Source organism: Canis aureus, chromosome 25 (assembly GCF_053574225.1).
Source record: "Canis aureus isolate CA01 chromosome 25, VMU_Caureus_v.1.0, whole genome shotgun sequence".
NCBI classification, from domain to species: domain Eukaryota; kingdom Metazoa; phylum Chordata; class Mammalia; order Carnivora; family Canidae; genus Canis; species Canis aureus.
In genome coordinates, this window is record NC_135635.1 from 18,797,894 (window position 1) to 18,820,234 (window position 22,341).

At 39.6% G+C, this 22,341-nt stretch overlaps 2 protein-coding genes across 2 annotated transcripts in view; both read left to right on the plus strand.

Annotated features, from left to right (window-relative positions):
- The window catches only part of TMTC1 (transmembrane O-mannosyltransferase targeting cadherins 1), a 269,262-nt gene extending 261,419 nt beyond the window's left edge, over nucleotides 1–7,843 (plus strand). Inside the window, exon 20 of the mRNA XM_077870576.1 lies at nucleotides 1,805–7,843. Within this exon, the coding sequence (XP_077726702.1) occupies nucleotides 1,805–1,945 (141 nt within the window). The 3' untranslated portion in view covers nucleotides 1,946–7,843. The remainder of the gene's footprint in view (nucleotides 1–1,804) is intronic.
- A 1,337-nt stretch (nucleotides 7,844–9,180) lies between these two features.
- Nucleotides 9,181–22,341, plus strand: part of OVCH1 (ovochymase 1) — a 73,116-nt gene continuing 59,955 nt past the window's right edge. Inside the window, 8 exon segments of the mRNA XM_077871917.1 lie at nucleotides 9,181–9,312; nucleotides 12,565–12,662; nucleotides 13,694–13,730; nucleotides 13,732–13,873; nucleotides 17,083–17,178; nucleotides 17,865–17,887; nucleotides 19,306–19,495; nucleotides 21,434–21,521. Coding sequence (XP_077728043.1) covers nucleotides 9,181–9,312; nucleotides 12,565–12,662; nucleotides 13,694–13,730; nucleotides 13,732–13,873; nucleotides 17,083–17,178; nucleotides 17,865–17,887; nucleotides 19,306–19,495; nucleotides 21,434–21,521 — 806 coding nt within the window.

Sequence of the window (22,341 nt, forward strand, 5' to 3'; positions counted from 1 at the left end):
GGATAAATGCTGGAGTTGAAAAAAAAAAAAATAATTGAATGTAGCAAATCCAGGTTCTCACTTGTTCAGAATTCTGTTTAGCCTCTCATGAGAATCAGGGTTAATAACCAGAAGTGTTTCCCTTTGTGCGTGTGTCAGAGCCTGGATTCCCAATGTACAATTTCCTTTTCTGTCATTTCCACTCTCTTTTTTACCAGTATGTTGAGTGAGTACTGTAATAAATAAATAGATGGTGTTTGCACAAGGCTGGATGGTCGTTTAATAATGACAACAATGGTAGTATCAGATTGAGTGCTCACCCAGCATCAGGCACTGTCTGTCTGAGCTCCTCACATGCATTAACTCATTTGGAGGACAGTTAAGCATTCAGTATTAGTTGCTATCTAGTACTTTCACCTAGAATCCTGTTTTAAATTGTGATGGGAGTTCAGAGAGTAACCGGTGTTCATCCACATGGAGGTTTGAGAATAAAATAGAGTAAATTGAAATTTGGGGGAGTGGAGAGAACTCTGACCATCATGGTTCTGAGATGTGGCAGGACACAGATCTGAAAGAGGGTGGACCAAATAAGAAAGGTAAAATTTAGTAGCAGAAAAGGGCCATGGGAGACAATAATTGTGACTAATTTGTCCAGAACCATCAAGGACGGTACACATGGTTTCCAGTTAGAAAGCCATTGAACAAAAGCAGATGGGGCCAACAGAGGGTGGTGACAGGTGTCTTTAGCAGGTCAGGGGTGACATGCCTTCCTTCCTGCTTTAAGAGGATCCAGGAGGTTCATATTGTCACATACCTTGGGTACATTTGATTCTATATTCTTTTTTTTAAAGATTTTATTTATTTATTCATGAGAGACACAAAGAGAGAGAGAGAGGGGGGCAGAGACACAGGGGGAGAAACAGGCTCCATGCAGGGAGCCCAATGTGGGACTCCATCCCGGGTCTCCAGGATCATGCCCTGGGCCAAAGATGGCGCTAAACCACTGAGCCACCTGGGCTGCCCACATTTGACTCTATATTCTTTTTTTTTTTTAATATTTTATTTATTTATTCATGAGAGACACACACACAGAGAGAGAGAGAGACAGAGAGACAGAGAGACAGGCAGAGGGAGAAGCAGGCTCCATGCAGGGAGCCCGACACGGGACGCGATCCCGGGTCTCCAGGATCGGGCCCTGGGCTGAAGACGGCGCTAAACCACTGGGCCACCAGGGCTTCTCTGACTCTATATTCTTATTAGTTTTTTTTTTTTTTTTTCATTATAAAAAAGCTTGCATTTAAAGCTTTAAATTAGGCAGAAGTTACTTTTATGTCGTCAGTCGGATATTAAAATAATTTCTACCATTAAACAGGTATAGTGGATTCCAAACTATATAATCATCACTGCTTTTGCAGTTTCGAAAACATTTCCCACAATCTCCCTCCTTCCCCTCTCTTTCACTCTTTCTCTCTCTGGATGTCTAGCCTTGGCTGCATTGATTACCAAGGAATAGCGCCAACCCCATGAGAGCACTATGAAATGATCGCCTCATAACCTACATTAGTAGAATTGAAAATCTGTTTTTCTGCCATTTCACCTTACGGTATAACTCTTATCCTTCACATTCTCCAGCTGGTCTGGTACTTAAAACAAATGGATTCTCCAAAAGCACCCACAGATAAGGGAAAATTATCCGTGCAGACAGGTTTCCTTCTAAGGACATACACGTTAAACTGAGCCAGAAGGCCTGCCTCTTGGTCTCCCCATTCTCCAAGAGCTGTCTCATGGATCAGAATATAATTGTTTTCTTTTTTTCTCCCCACAGGGAAACTATGTGTCCGCAAGAGCTTATTATGAGAGAGCCTTACAGCTGGTTCCAGACAGCAAACTCCTGCAGGAAAATCTCGCCAAATTGGATCGCCTTGAGAAGCGATTACAAGAAGTTCGAGAAAAGGATCAAACGTAGCAGCATTTGACCCAGTCTCGTCGGATAGCGCTGGTGCCTCTGGAAGAGGAAGAAGTGATGGAGGCCTTCACATCAGCAGTAGCGCAACAGAGAAGCTTTCCCCTCACTCTGAATTCAGGGAGGCACATTTTGGGACACCTGCTGGTAACCCTGTGCTGAGAGACTTGCATTTCCCTGGAAGAATACAAAAGGAGCAAGAGCGAGAGGCTGAGAGGAAGCAAAACAACTACTACACACTTTGCAGATTTTTGTTGGCTTTAATTCCAGATTTCCCTTCATCTGCTTCTCTGCTTTCCCAGCCTTAGAATCTAATTCTATCTCTTAATGTAGACTTTTATGTCCCAGAAATAGAGGCTTAAAATGCTTTGAAGGCAGAGCAGTTCTTCTTCATGAGATGAGATGCTTCAAAGAGGATAAAATCTCTGGGAGAAATCATTTGGGAAATTCCACCAAGAGGTAGCTCATTTAGTTCCCCAGAACTAGAGCTGAGTATCTGATAGTTTTGTAGAATTTTCTGGGATATATGGGGGAAAGGGCTATTATCAAGTGAGCTTTGTCTAATATCCCCCTGAGGATATTGCTAGAGCCCAAGTGAAGAGTAAATGAAGTTTCACTCTGATGCAAGCTTTTCCCATTGCCCAATATATCAAAAAGGAAGCTTCTGGAATTGTGTATGGGTATTTTATCCCTAGGGGAAAATCAAGGATCTTGGTACCCCTAATTCTTTATGGAAATGTTTCAGATTATTTTAATTTTATTACAAGTATTATTAGAGTAGTGGTTCTGCTCTAAGATTTCAAAAGTGCTTTTAGAATCATAAATGTTTCTCTGACTCCACATATATTGTTATTTTGGTGGAGAAAAAAATAGTATATTCTACATGACAAATATTAAAGATATTAACTAAGAGAAATGTTCTACTTTGTTATCTTAACATTCAGTCATCCAGAGATTTATTATTTTTTTGAAAACTATATTTAACCATTGAAAAATCTGTACAGTATATCACAGAATCTTCATAGACTAAAACAGCTGGAAGGAGCTCTATTGATTTGTCTACTGAAGCTTAATGAGAACTCTGTGCTTTAGAACATGACTGATGGAAATCCAGAATGCTTGGTTCTGTATTTGTTAGTTTTGGAGATTTTGTGAAGAATGCTCAAAAACTCTAGGGAAAAAATGTCTAAATTCATAATTTAAAATATATATATTTATATTTAAAAGATAGAGGCAGCAAAGTTAAACTTACAATTTGACATTTTTTAGTGTTATTTATTTCATAACTTATAAAATATTTAATATATATACACACGCACATTTTTTTCTCTGTACATAGTAGGTTTAATAGCAGCTTTTAGAAGTGATCATACAAAAATTATAAATCTAAATTACAAAGTAAAGTTGTAACAGCCCCTCAAAAAATTCATATGGGTTATTCACTTGCTAAAGCTAAAGAAATTAGGAATCTGACTTCAGTGTTTGAGTGATAATATATTTTGGAATTGAAGAAATTGGAACACCTGATTCTAATTTGGTCATTATTATAAATTTTACAAAAAAGAAGAAGAAGAAGAAGAGGAACCACTCTGGGGAGCCAGGTGGCCTGCAGATGTAGTAGCCTGAAAGGCACGCAGATTTCACATGCTCAGGCCAGGGCAGGGTAAAAAGCCTGCTTCTTTTCAACACAAAATCAGGAAGTAATGCCCCTTGGTGTTACTATTTTTTTGTTAAGGTAAGTCTAGTTAAAAGAACTTCTTTGGAAAGGGATGATGCAAGGAATGTTTTAAATGCAAAGGATTGCAAATTTGAATTAGCATACATGTATTTATGTGCATCAATAATCCAACAGTGTATCTCTTGCCACTAAGATCTTCTGTTTCTAATAGTCTTTCAACCTTATACATCAGAAATTTATCTAAAATTCTATTTAGAATATTTTCATTATCAAAAATAAAAAAAATTAAAAATTTTTAAGAAATATTTTCATTTTCCTCAAAATCATACTTTTATACCCTAAGGCCAAGAAATGTACCACAGTGTTCATTTTAAATGATCAGTCCACCCCTAAATGGAAAAAACATGAAGTCCTAGCTAAAAACAGTATCTGAGACTTTAATCACAACTTTATAGAATAATCTGTGACCAAAATCCACACTTAGGAAGTTAATGGAAAAGACTAAGCCCCAAATTTTGAAAAACAAAATTATGCCTTACTTGAAGTGCTGCTAAAGGTATGAGGGTACATTAGTGGGAATGATTAAAATGGCGGCTACAGCCTAAAAGTTTCTGAAGGAAGGGGTCATGTGGCCTTCTGGATTTTGGTTCTACCTTCTTTTGGGTGCTTTTCTCTCTCCCCATGACTTCTTGTGTGTGTCCCTCCTTCCTTCCCTCCCCTGTCCCTCTCCCCACACCCAGCAATCTCTCCCTTCATTCTGTCCCTCCCCCGCTCTTTCTCACTGTCACTCTGGCTCACTCTGTGTGTGCACACTGGCATCCTTCTGAACATTAAAAATAAGCACTGTTTGTTGGGTCAGATATTTTTATCCTGATTTAATAATGTCACTGAGATGTAGCCAATGAAATAGTTTTCATAGTTAAATGGTGCCTATAAGAAAATAAATCACATGTTATTTTTCAAAGATATTAAGTGTATTTTATAACTATTTTTATTTGGTTCTTATAACATGAACTAATATGCGGAATTCATTCTTATCAGTAAAAACAGAGTGCCCTGGCTAGTCAAGGAGATATATCCAGATTTCCCTAATAAAAGCATTTCCCTAAAAAATAAAATAAAATAAAATAAAATAAAATAAAATAAAATAAAATAAAATAAAATAAAACCATTTCCCTAATAAAAGCTTGGCAGGAGAGGTGATGGCCCCTTTTCTGAGATGGGACCACAGAGCCAGCCTCATGGACTTGCAGTTCATGTGGTCCCTCAGGGTCCTGCCCTCAAAAGCCCGCTGTGCTTGGTTGAAGGCTTTGCTTGAAATTCTTAATAGTTTTTGAACGAGGGGTCCTGCGATTCCATTTTACACTGGATCCTTAAATACACAGGGTGCCCTCGGGAGAAGGGAAGTTGGCTGAGGACAAGACAGGAGTTGCTTTAGTCTGGCTGAACCCTTGAGCCAATGATCAGAATTTCATCTGTGACTGTGCTACTCTGAGCAGCACTTTCTTTTCTTTCTCAGCTACATTTAGAGTTCCTTGACTATATCTATCCCCCGCTGACTGCCCATCTACCTAACCTGTTTTCCTGTCCTACCTACAACCAGTCCTCCTTGCCTTTAAGATTCCCAGTGAGTGGCAGTCCTTTGATGTGGGAGCCTCGAGAATGGCTCTACAAGTTCATTTCAACCTTAAGAATTCTTCAGGATTTTGTAAGTGACCCAGATGTTTTCAGGCTGTTAACAGTATTCATAAAACACGGTTCAGTGACGTCACCTAGGTAAACTAAACCAAAGATTCAAATACCTTGGAGGAAAAGACATCGTATCTTAGGGAATCCTGAGATCCGTTCTGTTGGGTTTGTTTATTTTGAAGTTTATCACAAAACATAGAGGATTGCCAGCACTTTAATTACAACTTCCTAGAATACCTCACGGCCCCTAGCAGGAGACTGTGACATGCACCGTAGATCATCCCTCATTTGACACACGGGTTTGTGGTGGGTGTACAATGTTTTCAACAGGACTAAATGAGGAAATCCAAACTTCTCTACAAACCGACCCACAAAAACTGTAACTTGGGGGGAATAAAAACAAATGTGGGGCTTCTCACTGTCTCTACTAAACATTCCAGAGCCACATTCAGCTAATAGTTGAGAAGTATTCCTTCATACAAGGGGCTCTCGGGCCTGGCTGGACTGAGGGGTCACCTGGGGCCCTTTGGGCATCTTGGAGAGGCCGGCTGCCCATATGCAGCTAGGCTGGAGAACCACTGCAGTCTCCCAACTTTAATGGAACTTTTATGTTTAAATCTAGACTAAAACAAGCCAAAGAAGTCTAAAAAATGATTTATGGCACAGCTGATTGGTTGAGACTTGTTTCAAGATTGACAAACAGATGGGTCAGGTGGGGTGGTGTGCACTTGTGGCAAATGGAGTATAATTTGACTGTGCATTTTCAGAATTCTTGGTTCTCAGAGGAAGAGGAATTACCATTTTTATACACAGACAAGGCACTCAATATATAAAACTCATGTAAGGTGTTCATGGCATAGACTTTATGCCTATACTTCTCTCTTTTCATTACACACATGTCAAGTTTTGTTCATCGTTTCTTAATTGTACTCATTAGAGTCAGTTTTTGGGGGAAAAATGAAACTTTTGATCTGATGTGTGAAGGATGTGCATCTTAGACAAATAAATCTATAGGATATTAGTAACAATAATCAATGCCAATGTACTTATGGGTGGTTTGTTTTTAATTTCTTCACCTAGTTTCCAAATCACCTTTACTTAGATCAAATTGCATGTTGGTATATCTCCCAATAATAGCAAAACATAACTTTCTGATATCTTTTGGCATTTTAAAAGAACAGATACTTGTCAAATCTTGCATTTAAGTTGAATTGACTAAGATAGAAGCTCACAATACCATATATATTATATATGGAAATATTATAATTTTTTATGATTCTTGAAGTTTTGATGTAAAAGAAAAATCTGCTGAATCGTTCTTCAATAGCATTGAAAAACAAAATACAATCAAATTCAAATACTTATTATAATTAAATTTAATTAAATACAATGCTAATAATTATTAATACTTATTAAATACTTGCAAGAATAGCATTCTTCATTATTTTTTGTTTTTAGTAGTCATTAACTTAAAGAGAAGAAATAACTACACTCAAAGAAGTGGTTACAATATCAGCAAAATAAAAATGACACAACAGAATTGATGACTTTCGTGTCTATCAAATGGCTTGTATGAAAATATACTATTTTCATCCCCAATGATCCTTTCAGTTAAAACCTTTTAGGGCATGTAGCTCATAAAATCAGTATCCATTACAATTTTGGTTATTATTAGTTTGTAAGTTTAGACCACCATTTACCCCAAAATGGAAAGATATGTTGATGTCCAGAAATCCAGGACCCCATCATCAACGGTGCAAGTGGTGTATATTTATATCACGTTTGGAGGTTTTCCAAGGTGCATAACATCCTTTTGGGGTTGCCTTGCTGGCCCAGAAGAGGGGTGCACCACCAGTCCAAGAATCAGGTAATGTGGGTGGTAGGACTGGTCTGCTAAGGAGGAGCCGCCTCACCCTGGGCAGATTACCAGGTGTCTCAACCTATCACCCAGGGAGGGATTAGTTAGTTCTGTGGAGCTGTCAAGTTCCAGAAACCAGACATAAAGCCCTCTACCTCTGAAGAGATAACTGATCAGCGTTGCTCTTTTTTTAGAAATTCTGAAGATACTTAACAACCATAAAAGTGACTGCACTGTCCAAGTGCTTTAATATGGCAGAGATAATTTCTCTTTTTTTTTGCAATCTGTACGTAGAAAAATTCATCATTTTGTTATGTTTCTAGGGAAAAAATATTTTTAAAAATTTTATCCAAAGGAATTAAAATATCTGTTGTATTTTAAAGCAAATGGCTTGCTTTTATAATGTGGAAACCATCTGACTTGCTGTGACTCATGCTGATCCCTCTTTTTATCAGGGAGAAAATGACTTGCATCGGGTTCTTTTCATGTTGTTATTTCCTACTTTGATCAGTTGTATATAAATGTACATTTTTGTTAACTTCTGCTGTGCCAGTTAGAAATATATTTCCCATAAGCTATACCTCCCATTTAAGTCTGATTATGTACACTTTGCCTAGGTCTTTCCAAAATAAAATTTATGTAAATGTTTATTTTATATAAAATATAATGAAAATAATTATGTCTGCTTCAATCTCTCAAGTACTCCGTGAGCAGTTCCTATTGAAATCCATGTCACTAGCTGGTGTCTGCCTCAAAAGAAAGAAAACTTCCTTCTCTCATTCATCCATTGCATTGCATTGTTCTGCGTGTTTCGTGTCTGCCCTCTTTCCCATACCTCACAGTGACTATTTCAGTCCTTATGTGCTCCTGATCTTTTCCTCTCATCTTGCTGAAGAAATGCCTCACCTCTTTCTGCAGAAAGTAAGTAAAAGGTAGAAAACAGATATTCTCTGAATATCCTTGCACCCCATCTACAAACTTAGCTGTACCCAATTCTTTCCTCCTATTACTACAGTGGAAGAAGAGAGCCCTAGGCTCTGGATTTTGCCTCTTGTGAAGCTTCATTTCATCCTTTAAACTTTTTTTTTTTTTATCTTCAACTTCGTTCTTCTGACTTTTGTGAATTCTATTCTATTTGAAGACACATTTACTGATAACCACCATCAAAATCATTTGGGGAAAAAAAAGATTAAGTCTTTCTTGTATTTCTTTTTATCTCCAGCTACTACCACACCTCTCTTCCTTCTCAGTCAAGCTATTTGAGTGAATTGTCTTCACCCATTCTTTCTGCCTCCATCCTTCCCATTCCCTCTGCTTCACAGAGATCTGTCACTGCAACAAATAAGCAAATGAAACTGCTGTTTCTAAGGCCACCAATAATCCCCTCAGTGTTGAATCTTGAGCCTCGTGGGACTTCGGAGAAGGTATTAGAGTTTAGACCAGTAGTTTATCAGGGATGGAAAACATTGTCTACACAAAACATGATTTGCCCATGATTTGCTCATTGATCATAGGTTAGTCACTAACACTCCTATTTTTACAACTCTCCTTAGAGTTGGGGCTTCCATTAAGAGTCTTGGAAGACCTCCCAAAACACATCATTATCCTGCCCTACCTAATGAAGAAGATGTATTCACATTAAAGGCAGATTTCCCACACATCACATATCCAATCTGGGGCAGTTTGGCCCACTCTGTCCCTTGACATCATTTCCATATATATGGAGAAGACTCTCATTTAGATGCTGCAACATCATCACAAACAACATATTTAAACCATCATCTCATTGGCAGATTTAAAACTAACAACCTATTGGATAGCTTTACAATTCCTATTGAATGGCCCCTTTCCTATTTAATGAGAAGGGATTATTTTGTTAGGCTTATAAGGGACCAATCCTCAAAAAAAGGACAAGGTCTCACTTTCGGCTGTGACTTTTGAACTCTGGAAACAAAGGGAGTTGTGCTGTAACAGGAAATGAGACCATGCCCAACCCCATGGAGACTTCTGGGTATGAAACAAACCATTGATTATCCCGCAAAACTGTGCATCACATGTGGAAGAGTGCAAACTGCCAGGATCTGTAGACCTCAAGAGAAAGCCATGAACTTGAACATTGTGGGTCCAACTGTACTTGCCTATCAAGTGAGCATTTTTCTTTTCCTCTCCCATTTTATTTGGTAATGACTTTGTAGCGGTTTTAATCGGACCTCCTCTTGCTAAGAAGAAGTAGATATTTGGGTCTATCTGGAGGGGCCTGAGCTTTTATTGGAGAACAGTCTGCCCCTGGGGCAAGGGATGGTTATGGTAATCCTGGTAAGATCATCACAGTGAAAGCAAAATTTAAAGCTGAGGTGGTGGCACCTGGATGGCTCAGCGGTTGAGGGTCTGCCTTTGGTTCAGGTCATGATGCCTGAGTCCTGGGATCCAGTCCCACTTTGGGCTCCCCCCGGGGAGCCTGCTTCTCCTTCTGCCTATGTCTCTGCCTCTCTCTCTGTGTCTCTCATTAATGAATAAGTAAAATATTTTTTAAAAAGAAAAAAATAAAGGTGAAGTGGTAGGGACCATGGGTTAGGCACCCACCATACTGGGGGATTTCCTTTGCAGTGTTCAGGCCTGGAGGTACAGGGCTTTCTTTTCACAGACTGCTGCATACCTTACCAAGCCCCCTCCCAGTGTCACCTAGAGCTTGAAACCCAAGCTTGAAACCCAGAAGCTATCTACTCAAGGTGTCTATGCAAGGTGTCTTTATTTAAAATAAATACATAAAATGGTGCTTGCTGTTCTCGAGAACAGTGCAGTCCAATAGAACTATGTGTGCTGATGGCAGTGTGCTTTATCTCCTCTCCACTAGCCACAGGTGGCTATTAGCCTCACTGTGACTGAGGAACTATTTTTTTTTCTTAAAGATTTTATTTATTTATTCATGAGAGACAGACAGAGAGAGAGAGAGAGAGAGAGAAGCAGAGACACAGGCAGAGGGAGAAGCAGGATCCATGCAGGGAGCCCGATGTGGGACTCGATCCTGGGACTCCAGGATCACACCCTGAGCCGAAGGCAGAAGCTAAACTGCTGAGCCACCAAGGGATCCCCAGGAACTAATGTTTTTATTGTAGTTAATACTAGTTTAAATAAACCTGTCCCACTAGAGTCCACTATAATTGGACAGTGCAGCTCTAGAGCTTCTTACTGTTTTAAGATGGGACGTAATAAGAAGAGAAACATCTTCGAGGTTCATGAGATAGGAAGGTTTGAGACTTTCCAATTTCAGTGCCAAATACACTCTTCAAGCTTTTCATCAAAAGGTGCCCCTTTACCTTCTGTTCCCTTCTGCAGTTTCAGGGGTCATTGTCCCCAGCTGCTTCTCACCTGCCTGTGTCTGTACCTGCATTCCCTCCACCTTGCCTGCCTTCTGCTTTCCTGTCCATCTGTCTACTGCCTGCCTGTCTTCCTAATTTTATACCTCCTACCTTAAGGAGATTCTTATTTCTCTTTTGCACAGAAGTAAGACAACTGGGCCCGGGAGATTGTTGTCTACCTGAGTTATATTTGGAATGTCCACTGAGCTTTGCCCTAATTTTTTTTTGATGAAACATAAATCCATTATACATGCTGGCTTTTTTTCCCTCTCCCGATCGCAAGCTACCTATGACAAAAATAATACTTGTGGGGGAAAAATGCGGGCATGATCATCTTACCGATGAATTCATTTTAATAATTTTTTAAAAATATTTTATTTATTTATTCATGAGAGACACACAGAGGTGTCCCAGGTGTCCCATTTTAATAATTTTAAACAGTGGATCCTACTGCCTTGGCCCATTCCTCTAAAGCTAATAAGATAGCCACCCAGGGAATCCCTGGGTGGCTCAGCAGTTTAGCGCCTGCCTTTGGCCCAGGGTGCGATCCTGGAGACTCGGGATCCAGTTCCACATGGGGCCTCCTGCATGGAGCCTGCTTCTCCCTCTGCCTGTGTCTCTGCCTCTCTCTCTATCTCTTTCTCTCTCTCTCTATCTCTATCATAAATAAATGAATAAATAAATCTTAAAAAAAAAAAAAAAAAGACAGCCACCCAGAACAGGGATGGCAGCCGTAAACCTGATCTTTCATACCCACTCTTCTAGAAAATTCTTGAATGTCAAGGGCTTCAACAAGCTTCTTAGAAGGAGGGGCAGGACCACTAGTCCCTCACTGAGCTTTCCAGAGTCTTCTCCCTTCGCAAGTCAGCCTGCCTGCAGCTTGCACGGGTGGCCGATTCCTCGGGCTTGGCCTTGGGCCACACTCCCCGGTTTGGGACCGAGTCCCCCTGTGCTGAGCCTTCCGGGCCACCGACCACCCTGCTCCGGGACCGCGCGCACCTGTGAGGGGCCTCACCTGGCGGCCCGAAGGCGGGGCGACCCGGGGCAGGTGCAGCAGGGCGGTGGCTGGAGCCCGAGGGTCTGCACCGCGGGGCCAAGGGCGCCCTGGCCCGGGGGCTTCTGGAGGTCAAGGTTGTAGGCCCCTGGGCTAACGGAAAAACAGCCCATTAGAAGGGATTTAAAGCCCGATCTCTCTTTTCTGGAGTGGCATGTGTTGTTCTCCAGTATCTTTAATACACCCTAAATTATGTACTGCTCAGCGCCTCCAACCCCCCAGAGTAAGACTAGAATGGATCCCAGGGTGGGGTGGGGAGTGGGTGGGGGTGGTGGTGGGGGTGGTGGTGGGTGCACAGGAATTGGCTCCCCTTCCCTCCCCCCTCCCCTGGTCACCCCCTCCCAGTGAGGAGGAGGGGGTCTTACTAGGGCAGCCTAGGCTGTGAAGGGGCGAGGGGGTCTTGAACCAAGTACAAGTTCGGTCAAACAACGGCTTGGTCGTGGGAGAGTCCCAAGGGCAAGGATGGCCTGCTGCTGAGTGTGGTATCAGACCATCCCGGCAGGGCCAGGCAAATCTGAAGGTGCGATCTTGATAAAGAGAGTCCTTGCCATTGTGGCCTGGGCGCCCGCGTGCACACACACGTACGTGCCCTCTCTGCCACACAGGACTGAAGTGTGGGGTCCCTGCGGTTGATGTGCACTGGGAAACCGGGTTCATCCAGAGAACGATCAGTTGGAGAAATTCAACAGTCGGCCGACATCTGAGGCAGGTCAGTGTAAGGAAAGCCTTGATTTCTTAATGAGAAATGGTGACGTTTTCTCTTGCTTCAGCTCTCACAACTCCAGAGGAACGTGTAACTTTTCTCTTGACCCCAACTCAACCTCTCCGCCAAAAAGCTTACTTCATAGGAAGTATCTTCCTAACCAATTTTATTGGTAACTTAAGAAGGTTGTACAAGGAGAATTGATTTCACATGTTTCTGAAGGCGATGGCATCTATGGGGAGATGTATATATTAGTTGTTTGTACTTTTCTTCTTGGGCAGGTCTCCCTAAAATTAGGTGAGGAGCACTTCTGTGGAGGAAGCTTGATCCAAGATGATCTGGTTGTTACAGCAGCAGGCTGCCTGGTTGGTCTCAACCAGTAAGTTGTGGATTTCCATTGCTTATCAAACCTTAATTCATAGCAGGTAAGACTGGGAGATTTGAAGCTCTAAATACCATGGGAGGGTCAATCTTAGCCCCTTTCTGATTTTTTCAACCTGGTCCACCCATTCACTGGCCTTCCTGATCCCCAGAAACTTGTATCCAGCTCAAGATTCCCTGTACTTCCTACTCCACTAACTAGAGACCCCAAAGATCCCATAGATCTTCTATAATTTGTGGAGTTAGTGGTAAGGTGGAGGTGATGGTTACTTCTTCTAATAACATATTGACATCAGATGTTAAATGGATGTTCCAAAGTTTTAATAATCTGAGTTTCAGTCATTAGAAGGGAAAAAATAGGTATACTATTTTTAGTATATCTATTAGTATATTTGGTATATTTTACTATTTTTTATAGAAATAACAGATACTTAGCTAGATTGAGAGAGAGTACTAATAATAAGGACAGTTCTAGAGACACCTTTTATATTTTGTTAAAAATGGAAGAGCATATAAGCTGGTAAAAAAGAAAAAAAAACAGACCACACTTAAATATTTTATGCAGAAAGAGAATTGATGGCAGGGGAAGGGATCACAGAATGTAAACACTGATGGAAACCCATGATTTTTTACAGATCCCTATAATTTATAGGCATTTATGATAGTTGGTATTAATCCTCAATAAAGGTGCATCTCCTTTTAAGACTTAGAAATGCTTTAAGTGGGGATCCCTGGGTGGCGCAGCGGTTTGGCGCCTGCCTTTGGCCCAGGGCGCGATCCTGGAGACCCGGGATCGAATCCCACGTCGGGCTCCCGGTGCATGGAGCCTGCTTCTCCCTCTGCCTGTGTCTCTGCCTCTCTCTCTCTCTCTGTGACTATCATGAATACATAAATAAAATATTAAAAAAAAAAAAAAAAAGAAATGCTTTAAGTTACACTAATCACTTTTCATTTAATTACGTGAAACCAAGACAGTCTTTCCTGGGGGAAACAGTTATACTTAATTGCAACATTTTTCTTTGGTTTTAGGAAGCAAATTAAGAGTCTGACTGTGACTGCTGGCAGGACAACCTCTCTCAACCTGTTCTCAGGCGGAACAGGAACAAAAGAATCCTGTCTCAAAAATTATTATCCATCCTGAGTACAGCACACTTGGATATATGAGTTCTGATATTGCACTGCTGTATCTCAAACACAAAGTTGAGTTTGGTAAGTAGGGGGAGTTAGCATATGAAAAAACGTAGGAGAACACTGTTTTACTAACTCTGTACCAGTTCACTTTAATTTTTGTGCATATATCTAATAATAACTAAGCTTTGTTCCTTTTTAAAAGTTTGTTGATAGCCTATAAAAAGCACTGTGCAGGCTATCAGTCCCAGACACAAGTCATGTATACCTGACTTAATCCACATTTTAAGTGCTCCTTTCTTTTAGCTGGGCTAGATTCTAGACTTACGCTCAGCTCTCACCGGGGAGTTTGGGACGTTTGAAAATGTTCTCAGAAACTTCTTTCTGTCATTATTGTGGACTAGATATCTGACACATTCTCAGCACAGGTATTCTAAGCATTTTTAATAAAAATTTTAAAATTCTATTTTTTAAAAATGTGAAAAATAGGGCAACTGGGTGGCTCAGTGGTTGAGCATCTGCATTTGGCTCAGGGCATGATCCCAGAGTCCTGGGATTGAGTCCTGCATTGGGCTCCCCTCGGGGAACCTGTTTCTCCCTCTGCCTTTCTCTACCTATCTCTCTCTGTGTCTCTCATGAATAAATAAAATCTTTTTAAAAAAATAAAAATCAAAAAATAAAAGTGTTGAGTGGCCCAAAACAATGAAAAAGCACAAATCTAGAAGAGTTGGCCAGATACTGAAATATGCCACTGCCTTTGAGACATCAAATTGTTAACCTAGAGCTATAACTGGTCCTGCAAGGACCCTTCATGGGAGGAGGGATGAGGGATGAGAGAGTCTGATTGGAGCCTGCCATGTAACCCCTGACTTCCCAAAAAGTGATGCTTTGAAAGATAGAGGGGGGAAATGCCGCATAAAGTGAGGGAATGTCAAGATTACCTGTTTGGGAAGGTCATAAAGTGAGGGAAGTCAAGATTACCTGCTTGAATCTTGTCTCTGGTTGGAAGGTTCTCAGAAAAATCTGTAATCATGAGCAAGCCCTCATTCAAGTTTTTTAAGATTTTATTTATTGATGAGAGAGACACACACACAGAGAGGCAGAGACATATGCAGAGGGAGAAGCAGACTCCCTGTGGGGAGCCTGATGTGGGACTCGATTCCAGGACCCCGGAATCACGACCTGAGCCAAATGCAGATGCCCTCGTTTAGGTTTTATGCTGGAATTCCCATAACCTGTGACCAAAAGAAACTATTGCCCCATTTTTCTATTCTCCTTTATAGAAAAGCTATGAAGCTTCATTTATGGTAAGCAGGTTAATTTCCTCTCCTCAATTCTCATAGTTGCATGTATTAGGTTCAAGATATCTGTTAGACATCCAGGTCAATCAGACTTTTACCCTCATCACTCCACCAAATCTGCTTTGATCTCACTCACTCCCATGTTGCTAAATTCAAAGGTAAATTCTCAATCCTCTGCTTATTTGTTAGGAGTTTTGACAGAATTGCTCCTACTGTTCTGGAAACATTTTCTTCACTTGAGTTCCAGGAGTCCCTTGGTTTTCCTTCTACCTCTTTTTTCACCCTTTCCTAGGCTTCTTGGATGATATCTCCTCTTCTTTGTGTCCTCTTATTATAGGTATGCTCAGCACTTGGACCTCTTCTCTTTTTGTCCTCACTCCTTAAGTGTTCTAATCCAGGATCAAGGCTTTATACCATCTGCGTGATGTATCCCAAATATTGTCTATCTAACCCAGGTTTCTTTGTATTACATATGCTGCTCGGATTACTAGAAGCTGTATAGCTAACTGCCTACTGGCCATCCACCTGGATAGCTAATAGGCATCTCAAACTTAATATGTTTAAAACAAAATCTTGATTATCCTCTACATCCTAAATCTTCCTTACCCATAGCTTTCCATTTTGATTAATGACAACTCCATCTTTCCAGCTGTGTAAGGTAAACACTTTGCCTTGGGTCTTGATTCCTCTTTCTCTCACATTGATGATTCTTTCTTCCAGAAAAGTCCTGTTGCTTCTGCCTCACTCTCTATGCTCTTAACATCTGTTCCAGGCTACCATTCTCTCTTGTCTAGGCTAATTTTAATAGTCTCATAAATTGTCTTTAACTTCCTCTTTTGCATGCATAACCCAACAACTAGACTAATACTTTTTGAAACATAAGTTATATTATGTTACTCCTTTTTTTATGTTACTCTTTTCAAAACACTTCAATGGTTCTTCATTACACACAGATGGAAATCAATGTTCTTGCATTGATGTCTCTGTCCTCCTAGCTCTACATCTAATCTATTGTGTGTACTGTTTTTTTCACTATTTTTTTCTTAAATTTTCCAGCCATTGTGGCCAACTATTCCTCACGCATGTATAACATGATGCCATTACTGGGACTTTCCATTCTCTTCTTCAAATGATTTATGCTCAGATAACTGCATGGTTCCTTCCTTCCTTCAGCTTTTTAAGGCTTTATTCAAATTTCATCTGCTCAATGACTCTTGCCATGACTATCATATTTAAAATTACATTTCCCATGCCATCCTCCCTAATTCCCAGACTTTGAATCTTCTTTACCCTACTCTGATTTTTCCAGAGCGGTTACCTAACAACCAATGAAGTTATTTTATTTATTGTTTGCTTTCTTGCTTCCCCAACACACACTTTTGTATGTAAGGGATTTATCTTTCTGTTAATTCACTGAGGTCTAGAAAAGTGCTTGCCACATAGTAGGACTCAATTACTCTTAGAGAAGACTATCCTTTAAGAGCAAAGGTTGGGGATCCCTGGGTGGCGCAGCGGTTTAGCGCCTGCCTTTGGCCCAGGGCACGATCCTGGAGACCTGGGATCGAATCCCACGTTGGGCTCCCGGTGCATGGAGCCTGCTTCTCCCTCTGCCTATGTCTCTGCCTCTCTCTCTCTCTCTCTCTCTCTCTCTCTCTCTGTATGACTATCATAAATAAATTTAAAAAAAGAAAAAAGAAGTTTTAAGAGCAAGGGTCTACCTGAATATGTTAGTATTTTTGGAGGATCGTGGTGGTGTGTATAACACTGGAGCATGTTCTTCCTTGTTTTACTTTATCTGCATTTTTCTAAATTTGCATAAATATGAAATAGTTTTTTTTTATGAAAGGGGAAACTTTAAAACTCTTTATCAATATTACACTTAGGGAGAAAGCGTAGAAGCTATGAAATCAACTGGATGTTATTTCTCCAAATATATTCAACTTCTCTGTCTATGAACCTTATAATTTTCTGTTATTGTTGTTTTTCCAGGAACTGCTCTTCAGCCAATCTGTCTTCCCCAGAGAGATGATAAATTTGAAGCAGGGATTCTTTGTATGACCAGTGGATGGTGCAAGATCTCAGAGAGTAAGAGACATCAAAAGGATATAATAATAGCTCTTCTAGATTTCTTTGCCCATGAAAAGCAGGAATTAAAAAAAAAAAGAAAAGCAGGAATTTTATTGGCCATGAGTAATACATTTACCCTATTTTGGTTTTGTTTTCTCCGCCCGAGAAAACTGTATGATCCAATGAGAATTTCTGTTGTCTTCCCCATAAAAATGACTATACTTAAGGCTCTACATAAAAATTCTCCTGCAGCCCATTTTGGTTAGGTGTGTCAGAAAAAGAAAACCAATGGTAACTATGACAGATGAAAAAGAATATAGTAAAGGGATAATCAGTAAATAGTAATAATCATAAGCTTGCTTGTCTTTAATATTGTGTTTTTTTTACAATAAAGAATTTCATAAAATACTACTTTATTGACTAAAGTTTTCTCTCTTAGGGAAACTTCAAGTATATGATCAGAAAAGATACAGTTGCCTATGTTACCTTTAAAAATCTACCAATTTTTATAAAATGTCATATATCTGATTTTAGGAAAGAATATAATTCACACCTTAAAAAGTGACTTCCACGTTGTGATTAATCATATTTGAAGTAGTTTTATACTTGTAGTGTTCTTACTGATTTGTTTCAGTGACGACAACTGTTGACTGTTGACTAACAATTGACAAACTGTTGACTAACTGATCAGTCTGTCTCCATAGCATCAGAATATTCAAACATCCTATAAGTTTTCATTCCACTTTCATTCCTTTTGTTGTTTTTTTTGTGTGTGTGTGTGATTTTTTTTTAAAAGCCTTTAATGCAGAATGCAATGCTTACACAGAATTTGACCAAAGATGGCATAGCTATAGTAATTGTTGGGTAAAACATGTGAATGACCTCCCAAGACTGACACAGCAACTTACAAAGAAGACTGATCCTCACAAGATAGAGAGTGGAATGAGAGACCAATTTGGGAAAGGCAGGAGTTTTAAGTTTTAGATGGAGAAGATAATATTCTTGGAAAGACATTTTCTTTTTTAAACTGGAGGAGCAAGGAGTCTTTATTCTTCCCCAACAAGTAGCTTGAAACTACTATGGGAAGCTCCCTAAAATTATCTGTTGGAAGAAGTTTTGACTTTTGTTCTAGGGATGGAGGGAGAAAGGGGTGGTGATAACAGGACAAGCACCAGAAAGAGTTTCAAAGGGAGGAGATAGAAATGTTTAATGATGCCACTTTATAAATTGGAACACAGGTAGATTAAGGATGCTTTATCTTATCTGCATCCTTGAGAAATAATCATTTTTTGGATTAAGGACTCAAATTCTATGCCTTTTTGAAGAGGGTTTAGTCTGACACAGGATTGACACATTTTCTCAAAAAAACACATTATTATGAAGGATTTTTAAATTGATTTTATTTTTTTAAGATTTTATTTATTTATTCATGAGAGAGAGAGAGAGAGAGAGAGGCAGACACACAGGCAGAGGGAGAAGAAGCAGGCTCCATTCAGGGAGCCTGATGAGGGACTTGATCCCAGGACCCGAGATTACACCCTGAGCTGAAGGCAGACACTCAACTGCTGAGCCACCCTGAAGCATCCCTATTGTGAAGGAGTTTTAAAGAAAGGATCCTAAAATTATGGGTTCTTTATCCTCTAGTCTGAGAGCCAACAGTCCTTTACATATAGCCCCTGGGACAAAATTAGGCTTCCATTCTATTCTCAGAGTCTTCAGCCATTCATGAACTTTGGGACTCTATTCACTGGTGCTATAGGCTTAGATATGACCCAGTCTCTTATAGCGATTATAGATGGCAAACTATAGTAGAAGTCTGTATCTGTAAATTCCTCCTCTTCCTTCCATTGGTTTGGAATGTACATGGTTGTTCCCCCCAATTAAGTAGGGGCAAGAGAGAAATTGTTAGCTTGACAAGATTGCAGGCAATAATTAGAAGGAGGTTACATATGGGCAAAAGGACTATACCTTGAAACTAATGTGAAGAGATAAAAAGGACAAAATATATATATAGACAGTAACCAGTGGGCATGTATACCTCTACTACTTCTCTCTTTGAGATAAGTGCTGTTGTGTGTGGGCCTGCTAAAACATTTTAAATTTGTGAATATTTTCAAGTTCTTTTCTTTTTCTGTTCTATAAAAGGGAGACTCTGGAAGTCCATTTGTTTGTAGAAGAGACAGTGGAATCTGGGTCCTTGCTGGGATAAGTTCCTGGAGAGCTGGTTGGACTAGAGATTGGATTTCTTTAAGAAAAAAACATAGAAGGGCATCTCTGGGCATTTTCTCCAAGGTGTTTGAGTTGATGGATTTTATGACTCAGAACATATGCACAGGTAGATGTAATTTCTGCGAACTCATTCTTCCTCCTTTCATTCATGATCAAATCAAAAATTGATCATGTTTATTTCAAGGGTAGTTACTCTGATATGTTGCAGATATAACAGAACTAAGCTCTAAAAGCACGAATGTGTCTGGTTTTCAATTCCTAATCCAATGTATACGAACTTAAATCCCTAAAATCATGTGAACCGATATCTTTATTTCCATCTATCTATCTATCTATCTATCTATCTATCTATCTATCCTGATTTTATTTATTTATTCATGAGAGATTCAGAGAGAGAGGCAGAGACATAGGCAGAAGGAGAAGCAGGCTCCCTGTGGGGAGCCCAATGTGGAAGTGGATCCCAGGACTCTGGGATCACACCCTGAACTGAAGGCAGACAGATGCTCAACCACTGAGCTACCCAGGTGCCCCACTATCTTTCTTTCTTTTTTTTTTTTTTCCAATATCTTTCAACTTAACTTTAACTCAACTTGGACATAACCTAAAGCTTCAAGTTTATTTTCGTGTAGATTTTCATGAAATATGGATCATTTTTTTGTATTTGTAAGGTTTAAAAAATAACCTTTGAGAAAGGATTCTTTCTTCATTCATCCAGTTGACATATCTTTTTCTTCTATGCTAGTTTAGAGCACTTAAAATAAATTACTCCTCTCCCATTTCTCTCGTATACCTTTGGTAATTTTATTTGGCAACAGTGGGAAAAACAAGAGAGGCTTTGGAGAGTTATTTTTGTTTTGCAGCACTAAAAATCTAAAAATCTAGATTAGGAAAACAAATGTGAGTCTAGAGATGCTAAACCCATCCTCAAGGAAATTTCCTACTAGTTGGAAAGACAAAGGAGTAAAATGACCATTGTGACAAAAGGTGAAGTGCGGTTGTGCCCTGAGAGCTGTCAGAGCAACTAGGAGAGATCTGAGGGGCTCATTTCCGAGGGACCAGAAGGTTTGCCAAGCAAGGGGGCAGTCACTGCAGAGTAGAGAGTTGTGAAGTTACGTGACTTACAAGAACAAGCAGTTTGGTACAAGAACCAATTTCTTCAAGGTCAGGGCCCAGAGCATCAGAACATAGTGTTCTCTCCATCCCACCAGCCCTCCCTCATTGTAGTCCAAGATCAGCCACCTCACCGATGATTTGAGAGGCACCACTGTCACTGGTCCAACTGACCACCAGAGCTACCTCTGGCTAGGGCAGGCTCTCTACTCCCTCTCATTTAGGTGTTAGAGTGAAAGTGTCCTGTTCATTGTCATTACTGCGCAGGGAAATTCTCTCCTGGTAGCAATTCTATTCAGTTTTCATCACCTGGAAGAGAAGGTTAAAAAGATTAACAAGCCCTGAACAAAGGTTAATGATAACAGTATTTTCAAAGGGCAGTGAAATCAGCCAGTAACAATTAATTCTACAGTCAAGTGAATAGCAGAATGGGATGGTTTATTTAAATGCTTCCTAAACATCATCTAAGCTTCTCATCCCATAGTTGCCTATTTTTTCCTCGCTTCCAACAATTAAAATGTGACACTGGAATCTGAAATTTCTGAGTGCATGATAGAGACTTGCCATGTCATTGCTAAAATTTGTGTCTTTTTACTTTAGTGTTTTTATACAAAGGTATTTTATTATAACCCAGGGTTTCCCAGTGAGAGACGGAGGGAAAAGCCATAGTAGTTCCATATACTATAAATTTGAAGCCTCAGTGTGACTCATGATTTCAAAAAACTGGATAAAGAAATGTTAAATCTGAAGAACGCGGATAAAGAAAAGAACATTATGATTTAAAATTTTTCTCAGCAAAGTCTGAGGTCATAGCATCTAAAAACATGCATTCCCATAAATATAAATTACATAGCTTCAAGCTAACTGTACCATATGTCTTGAAATTCTGTTCATAGCTGAGGTAAATAATCAGCTTTTTTCTACATTTTGAGAGCTTGTGAATCTCAAGGAATAGTGTTATTTGGAGAAAATGGGAAAATTCATTATCCCCATTCCAAAGAAGGCAGCTGTTCTCATAATTGGTATGTATCCAAGGTAGGAATGATTCTTGGGATCCCCCCAAAATCAAGCCATTTAAGGGGTTATATTTTGGCAATTTTATCTAGTATCTATTTCTCAAGCTGATTGACATAAAAGTCTATAAATTTCATCTGATATTTTCTGGTTAGCAAGTATTTGCTGACTGGTATTTCTGATACCCACTAATACAGATTGTCAACACATGAAGTATTAAGACTGGAGCTTACCTGAATTGATGTATTCAAATATCCAACATTAACAGCATCTGGTAGTGGATTGTTATGGGAATTTAGTGATTAATCTTTTCCTACTTATTTCTGTAATAATGGTAATATTTTGTTAAGGGTTGCCTAGAAAGTAGAAAATAGCTCATGATCTATAAGCTTCAGTGTTTTTAAATTTTTTCTACATAACTTGTACCCTCTATGGCTAAAGATCTCTTTAAGCTTTAGAAATAAATTTTGCAAGTATTTCACTTCCTCAAGTGTCGTAAATTAATTTTAAACCTTGTATGAGCATTGAAAGGTATGCAAAGGTAGATCACAGTTCTATGAGTTATTATCTGGAAAGAAGAAAGAACTGGACAAAAAGAGCCATACTATAAAACAAGATCAAATAAGCTTTATAATCCACATTGCTCAGGTATAGGGTGATCTTATGGGAAATAGAGAGACTAATTCCTGTTACAGTCGTTTGTGCAGTGTATTTATCATATGGCTGCAAGAGATTGAGAATATGAAATGTGTTAGTGAAGGGGGTAGTATTGACCCAGGCATTGAAGGATAGTTACAATTTTGAAGCTCATAAAGTCTTTTGTAGCTC